Source organism: Molothrus ater, chromosome 5, assembly GCF_012460135.2.
Source record: "Molothrus ater isolate BHLD 08-10-18 breed brown headed cowbird chromosome 5, BPBGC_Mater_1.1, whole genome shotgun sequence".
NCBI classification, from domain to species: Eukaryota; Metazoa; Chordata; class Aves; order Passeriformes; family Icteridae; genus Molothrus; species Molothrus ater.
The window spans coordinates 1,656,941-1,665,188 of record NC_050482.2 but is presented as its reverse complement, the minus strand read 5'-3'; the positions used below and the strand labels follow the sequence as shown (position 1 = coordinate 1,665,188).

General features: G+C 48.0%; 1 protein-coding gene across 3 annotated transcripts in view; it reads left to right on the top strand.

Annotated features, from left to right (window-relative positions):
* Nucleotides 1-6,423: 6,423 nt before the first annotated feature.
* TASOR2 (transcription activation suppressor family member 2) overlaps nucleotides 6,424-8,248 on the top strand; it is a 47,995-nt gene continuing 46,170 nt past the window's right edge. For all 3 annotated transcript variants that reach the window (XM_036401567.2, XM_036401565.2, XM_054514867.1), the window contains exon 1: nucleotides 6,424-6,554. In XM_036401567.2, coding sequence (XP_036257460.2) covers nucleotides 6,512-6,554 — 43 coding nt within the window. In that variant the 5' untranslated portion in view covers nucleotides 6,424-6,511. The remainder of the gene's footprint in view (nucleotides 6,555-8,248) is intronic.

Here is an 8,248-nt window from a genome sequence, read left to right as displayed (position 1 = left end):
ACAATACCAGTTTGGGAGAAAATATCCATTTTGGAGAAAATACCAATTTTGCCCCTGCAGGAGGATGAAATTCCCTAAATCCATTCTGGTCAGCACAATGTTGGAGCTGGAAAATCCATGGTAATAATTCCATAAAAACTGCAATTGCTCCATCCTGCCAAGGCAGAATCGCAGGATTTTTCCAGGCTGGCATCTCTCAATAAAATGAGATTTTTTTCCAAGAAATTGTGGCTGCTCCATGCCTGGAGTTGTTGGATGGTGCTTGGAGAAATTTGGGATGGTGGAAGTGTCCCTGCCCATGGAATTGGAGGAGTTTTAGGTCCCTTCCCACCCAAACCATTCCATGATTCCAAGATTTTTTCCGGGATCAAACCTTTTGGAAAGAGCTTGTCTCTGCTGGCTCCAGCTGTACCTGGTAAAGAGCAATAATCAATGGCAATAATTCATATTTAAACCCAACATTTAGAAACCTTCAGGTTGATATTGCAAAATTATCAGCTAAATAGCAGCAGGAATTATTTTTTTTTAAGAATGAAGAGATGAAATTGAGAATTTTGGTGAAAAATAGCTGGGGGGGGGGGGATGGGGATGACAGAGACTTGAAAAAAATGAGAATTTTTTTTTTTCTGCCTTCCTTGTCACCTTTGAGTCATTTCCTGAGGATTCTCTGTGGTTTAACAGTTGCACCACTAAATTCAAATAAGCTTGGGTTTAGTTCAAGCCTTTTTTCAGGGCTGGTTTAACTTTAGGTCTGACTTAAAAAGGCACCAGAACGATTTGAGATGTTTGGCATCACCCCTCGAGCAGCACCGGGGGTTCTGAAGGCGCAAGATGCCAAAATTGCTAAGAAAGAAAACCAAAACCAAGAATAAATCAAACCAAAAAGCAAAAAAATTTAACTGGGTTGTGAGCACTGCATGAAGATCCCATGAAAAAGCACCAAAAATGCTCTTTCGTGAGGTATTTTTTTATTATTTTCACAATTTTTTTGGACAGAATTGACAAAATTAAAGGGGAAATAAAATAAAATTGGGCCTAAAATAAAACAAATAAATAAATAAATAAATAAATAAATTTTAATATAATACAATTTTAATAAAATAAAATTTTAATACAATTTAATTTAATTTAATTTATTAAAATAAAATAAAATAAATAAAAAAATAAAATAAAATAAAATAAAATAAAATAAAATAAAATAAAATAAAATAAAATAAAATAAAATAAAATAAAATAAAATAAAATAAAATTTGCTGTGAGATCGTAGAGATTAAATGAGGTTTTTTTTTGAGGGAGTCAAGAATGGGGTAAGGGTTGACACCCACCTTGGCGTTGGTGTGGAATAAAGTAAAAATTTGGGTTAAAAGGTCCAGATTTTGCATTTTATGCCTCTTGTTTTGTGGTTTGACACCCCTTTAGAGAAAGCAAAGCAGAACTGGGGGGAACAAATTTTTCTCCATTTGAGCTGATGAGTAGAAAATCACAAATTATGGAGAAAAGTGGTGAGAAATCACTGCTTGTTGTCAAAATTGGCTTCAAAAATTGACGGAAGAGACAGAAACGATCAGAAATTTTAGGAAATCAAGGGGAACCAACCCAAATTGTGATGTGACAAATGACATGGGAGGGTGGTGAGGCCTTGGAATGGAATTCCCAGAGAAGCTGAGGTTGCCTCGTCCCTGGAGGAGTCCAAGGTGAGGCTGGGAAAACCTGGGATGGTGGAAGGTGCCCATGGAAAAACCCCTGGAATGTGGAATCAGGAGATGCTTTAGGTCCCTTCCCGCCCAAACCATTCCATGAGCATAAGGAAATAGGAGGAAAAATCAGCATTTCCCATGGGAATAAATAAGAGAAAAGCAGAGGAATTCAGCTTTTCCATGAATTGCTGGGATTGAGCCAGGGCAGGAGAAGGATCCTCTCCTGGTCTGCGGGTTGTGTTCTCACCCTGGGCTCCTGGCACTGCCCCACACAGTCAATAATTAACAAATTGATTTGCTTTACCCTGATGTCATCAGGAACTGCTGCTCCCACCTCCCACTTGAGTCATTCCATTGCAACTCTTTTCCTTCATGGAACAACCAACAGAATAACTCCGATTTTTGTTTGTTTTTTGTTTTTTGTTTTTTGTTTTTTTTTCTGAATAAAAGAGGGAAATAAAACTCCAAAGGGCTTCTTTAAGTTCACATTTATTCACATTTAAGCACACCAGAACCTTATGAGTCAGGGTTTCGAAGAAGCCGAAGTGAAGCCTTGCCAGGAACCGGGTCCCCACCACGGTGACATCACGGGCCTGGCTTGTCACCACCCAAAAAAGTCATGAGGCACCAAAAAGGGACAGAGAAACTCCACTTTAAAATGGGCTCTGACCTCCAGAGGCTCCAGTTCCCCTCCTCAGCAAAAGGAACAAAATTCATTAGAATTAAAATAATTGGGAAAGAGTTTTAGGATGATCCAGTCCGAACCATCAGAAGTGCTGATGGATAAAATTCCTTGGAATCCTTGGTTTTTCTAAGCATTGAAAAAGGAGCTGAAATTCTACATTTCCTCCCCAGAAGTAGCTCCCAACGCTAAAATATTTGGATTTCATTGGGTCACTGAACTGGATGATCCCACTGGAGGTGGAAACCTGGATGTTGTGACTGCAGATCTACTCTTGAGATATCCCAAAATCACAGAGACCTCCTCACACCTCTTAGGTCAAGGCTGTGGATTTTTCCCCTTTTAAGGACAACCAGGAACATGTTTTTGTCTCAGCAAGAATTCCAGGTTTTTATCTGCCAGAAGGAGCTAGAAAAACCCATGGATCTGGCAAATTTGCTGTGATAAATGCTATAAATAAATAATAATAAAGAAATAAAAATAAATAAATAAAAATTTTAAAATAAAGAAAAAATTTAATAATTTATAATAAATGAATAATGCTATAAAAACTGCTATAAATGCTGTTCTCCCCCCCAAAAAAAATCACTTTTGCTTCCTCCTGACTTCATTTTTTTCACTGGGCAGCAGCACTTTGCACTCTGCTGCTGCTGTAGCAAATTCTCAGGGTGGGTGAAATACCCGCAAGGGCACGTTCCTGACTTATTTGGCGAATAAGTGACTCATAAGTGAGCTGGCCCATTGTTGTTCCTTGTGTTTCAATTTGTTTGCCAATCTTGGCTGCAAAGATCAGCAAAGCCACAGCAGAGCCTGGGCACTGAGCACGGAGACAGCTCAGCAAGGAGCAGGGATCAGCCTCTCCATGAACCATTTATCATGGATTCGGCACCGTGGATCCCGTTGCCAAAAGGAACGCCAGGTGGAATCCCCTCCAAGGCTCCTCGCTCAGCCAAACACAGCCTTTGCCCCAGCGTTCAGGACAGGCTGTTCCTAAATCCCCTTGTGTAAGAGGTTGGGCAATCCAGATCTCCCTGTTCCCTCTCCAAAGTCGATTGCGACATTCGCTGTTGGATGCGTTTTTGGTGTTTCTGCCAAGCCTGGTGCAGCCTAAAAATCATCCTCGGCTTCTTCTGCTCCATGTAGGGTTCAATACTGGGGTGAGGCAACTCAGAACCATCAGGAGGGACTTTAATGAGCCCCTTCCTTGATCCCCTCAGAGCCTTTCACCATCACTTTGTATCTGTTCTGGCCCAGCAGTTTTCCTCAGCCCCTCATTTTGGCTCTTACCTCAGGCCCTTCCCTCAGGGCCTTCCCCCATAATTTTTTATCTGTCCTGGCCCAGGGTTTTTCCTCAGTTTCTCATTTCGGATTTCCCTCAGTCCCCTTCCTCTCATTCCTTGTTCCTCATTCCTTCTTTCTTGTTCTTTCTTTCCTTCACCCCTCACATCATTCCTTAAACCCCTTCCCTCAGCTCAGTCCTTCCCCTTCAGAGCCTTCCCTCAATGCCCTCAAAATCTCTTCCCTGATCTCCTCAGACACTCATTTTGGCTCTTCCCTCAGGGCCTTCCCCCATCTTTCTTCCTCCATCCCCTTTCCTCACCTCCTCACCCCATTTCTGTGTTACTCACCCTCATTCTCTGTCTTCTCCTGCTCTGAGCCCATCCCTCACTTCAGTGCCTTCCCCAGAGCTTTGTTTTGGATCTGTCCTCATTCCCTCACCCCTCATATCATTCCTTAAATTCTTTCCTTCACCTCAGTCCTTGCCTCTCAGAGCTTTCCCTCAATCCCCTCAAAACCCCTTCCCTGATCCCCTCAGCCCCTCATTTTGGCTCTTCCCTTAGGGGCTTCTCCCATGATTTTTTATCTATTCTGGCCCAGGGTTTTTCCTCAGTTTCTCATTTTGGCTCTTCTCTCAGCACCTTTCCCATCATTTTTTATCTGTTCTGGCCCAGTGGTTTTCCTCAGTTTCTCATTCTGGATTTTCCCTCAGACCCCTTCCTCTCATTCCTTGTTTTCCTCACCCCTCACACCATTCTCAGAGTCCTTTCTTTCACCTCAGTCCTTGCCCCTCAGAGCCTTCCCTCAATCTCCCCAAAACCCCTTCCCTGATCCCCTCATTTTGGCTCTTCCCTCAGCACCTTTCCCCTCATTTTTTATCTGTTCTGGTCCGGTGTTTTTCCTCAGTTTCTCATTTTGGATCTTCCCTCAGACCCCTTCCTCTTCTTCCCTGTTTTCCTCACCCCTCACATCATTCCCTGAGTCCTTTCCTTCACCTCAGTCCTTCCCCCTCAGAGCCTTCCCTCAATCCCCCCAAAATCCTTTCCTGATCCCCTCAGCCCCTTCCCTCAGGGCCCTTCTCCCATATTTCTTTATCCATTCTGGCCCCTTCCCTCATCTCCTCACCTCATTTCTGTGTTGCTCACCCTCATCCTCTCAGTCTCCTTCCCTCACTTCAGTGCCTTCCCCAGAGCTTTGTTTTGATCTTTCCTCATTCCCTCACATCATTCCTTAAATCCCTTCCTTCACCTCACTCCTTGCCCCTCAGTGTTTTTCCTCAGCCCCTCATTTTGACTCTTCCCTCAGGGCCTTTCCCCATCATTTTTTATGGGTTCTGGCCCAGGGTTTTTCCTCAGTTTCTCGTTTTGGATCTTTTTCACCTCAGTCCTTGCCTCTCAGAGCCTTCCCTCAATCTCCCCAAAATCCCTGCCCTCAATCCCCTTCCTGATCCCCTCAGCCCCTCATTTTGGCTCTTCTCTCAGCCCCTTCCCTCAGGGCCTTCCCCCCATAATTTCATTATCCCTTCTGTCCCTTTTCCCTCACCCCTCACATCATTCCTTAAACCCCTTCCTTCACCTCAGTCCTTCCCTCAATCCCCCCAAAACCCCTTCCCTGGTCCCCTCAGGACCTTCTCCTCATATTTCTTTATCCCTTCATCCCCTTCCCTCACCTCCTCACCCCATTATTGTGTCCCTCAGCCCCATCCCTGTTCCCGATGTCCCCTTGTCCCCCATGGATTGGGATACCCCCGAAGTCCCTCATAGGATGGCTCCAGGCCACACAGCCACACATGGAAATGGATGTCTAAGCAGAAAAAGAAGATAAATAATTCAGTTTTTCTGCACCACCTGGAATCTGCCCAGATCAGCCCAGCAAGGAGAGAGTTTGTCCTTGAGTAGTTGTGGGAAGAGCTGAGGTCAGGTATGGAGGGGCAGAGGGGATCAGGAAGGGGATTGAGATAAAATACTGAGGGAGAAAGACTGAGGGGAAGGAGGGGGCTCTGGCCATCATGCGAAGTGTGAGGGATTAAGGAAAGAAATTTTGGGACTGAGGAAAGGCCCGAAACAAGGAACACAAAGGGAAAATACTGAGGGGGAAAGACTGCGGTGAGAAAAAGAGCTCTGGCCATGATGTGAGGGGACAAGGGAAGGAGTTTGGGCACTGAGGGAAGGTCCAAAACATGGCTCTGGGGAAGGCACTGAGATGAGAGCTCAAAGCAGAAGAATGAGGCAAGGGGCAGTGGAAAGAGCTGAACAAACATTGAATTGGTCAGGAAGGGAATTGGGGGGAACTGAGAGAAGACCCAAAAAAGGGAAAACACTGATGGGGAAGGACTGAGGAGGAGAAAGGGGTGTCTGCCAGTGCTTTGCGGGGATGAGGGAAGGGGCAGCGGGGAGAGCTGAAGTCAGGCATGGAGGGGCTGAGGTGATCGAGGAGGAAGAGAGGGCAAGATTGGGGCAAGATCCCCACCAGCGGCAAACACCGATGGCCGAGCCGGGAGCTGACAACGGGGGAGCAGCAATGAGGGACGGAAGAAGACAGGCCAGCTCCGGCCAGCCAGCGGCCGGTGACCGCGGGAAGAGGAAAACCCGCGGGCGGCCCCTCGCTGTCTTTCCGGTTCAGTTTTCACTTTCTGTTTTTTTCCGCTCCGCTCCCGCCCCACGTCCCCTCCTTCCCTCCCTCCCTCTTTTCCCTCCTCCCCCGCCCGCTCTGTCCTTCCACTTCCTGGGGCCGGCGGATGGCGGCGGCCGCCCCGCGCCGCCTCATGCCGCCGGCCCGGTAGCGGCGCCGCGCCGGGGCCGGGCGGGGCGGCCATGAGGGCGGCCTGAGGGACGGCCCCGAGCGAGCCCCGGCCATGGGCGAGAGGCGGCGCGGGGAGAGCGGCGAGCCGGGCACGGGTAAGCGGCGGGGCCGGGGGGTGAGGGCGGGCGGCTCCATCGCGCCCTTCCCTGCGACTTGGGCGGTGGTTACCGGCTCCATGCCGCTCTTCTTGAGGGAGGGAAAGGCGAGCGGCTCCATCCCGCTCTTCTCTGGGAGAAGGGAAAGCGAGCGGCTTCAATCAGCTCTTCCCTAGGAGAGGGGAAATTACTGGCTCCATGCCGCTCTTCCTTTGGAGAGGGGAAGGCGACGGGCTCCATCGTGCCCTTCCTTAAAGAGAGAAGGGTTCCCGGCTCCATCGTGCCCTTCCTTAAGGAGAAGAGGGTTCCCGGCTCCATCGTGCCCTTCCTTAAGGAGAGGAGGGTTCCCGGCTCCATCCCGCCCTGTCCCTGGCAGAAGTGTGTGTGTGTAGGAGGGGGGATTACTGGCTCCATCCCGCCCTTCTCTGGGAAGCAAAGGGTTACCTCTCCATCGCACTTTTCCCCGGGGAAAAGACGATTTACCGGCTTCATCCCGCCCTTCGGCGGGGAGCGGAGCCTTCACCGGCTCCATCCTGGGTCAAAGAGGGTTCCCGGCTCCGTCCCGCGTTCCCTGGGGGAGCCGAGGAGCGGCCACGCCGCCTTTGCCCCTCTCCCGTGCCCGTTGCTGTCGGTGAGGCCCCGACGCCGAGCTCCTGGAAGCCTGGGACACGTAGGAACCCAGATGGTTTTGAAATTTCTCTGGCTCACCAGCGACACGTTGGCTTTTCCAAGGGCTTGATCCCAAGGCCTGAGCGGCTGGGAAAGCCACGGGGCTTTTTTGGACACGCGTGCTGGGTGATGTGGGCGCCCTTCGGGAGTGCGATTTGGGAATAAAACCAGCGTGGATGGGCGCTCATCCTCTCCTGGAGGGGCTGGGGGTCTCTCGGCCCCCCTTTGGAGCAGCTGCAGGGCTGAAATTTGGCCTTATAAGGGGAGAAAAACACGTTTGTGCTCCGGTCTTGCACAATTCTAATCCCAGATTGTCCTCAAATTATCCCACGGAGGTTTGGATTGCGGCAGAGTTTGCCCAGCTCTCCTAAAGGGAGGATGATCTGGGATAGATGAAACGAGCAGGAGGCTGGATGGCACAAAAAGAATTGTGAATCATGGCCCTTGCTCCATGGAAACCAAGGTTTTTTCCCTAAAAACCGTGCGTTCTGTGATGATCCAGAATGATCCAGAATGGTGCAGGAGGTTCTCTGCTTTTTTTGGGTTTCTCAAGTCAGAACATAAAATTAATGGATTTTACCCCAAGTCTTTGATCAAAATGGATATTTCTTAGTGCAGCTCCAAGCTCATTTTGGTTTTTATTTTTTATAAAACACGGGGTTTTTGCTGTGGTCGAGTCTGGAAATCGCTGCTCTGCTCTAGAAGGGATTTTTTAATAAAAGTTCTGTTGTAACTGAACTGTTAGATTTCACAGAAATTGTTGTTTTCCAGCCAAAAAAAATCGTTATCAGAGCATTTCAGAAACTCTTATCTCCTCTGGTAAGAATTGTGATTAATTGCAATTAATTGCCTTGCACCACAGGCTGTTCGGTGGCTCTGATATTGGTTTTCTGCAAAATTTGCATAAAATTTATTTCTTTTTAGTGCTCCTCTTAAACCTGCAGTTTTTGGCAGCAGCAGAGCCAGCTTGAATATTCCCCATTCCCACATCTTCACCCTTGGTATTCCTTCAAATCCCACCTTGG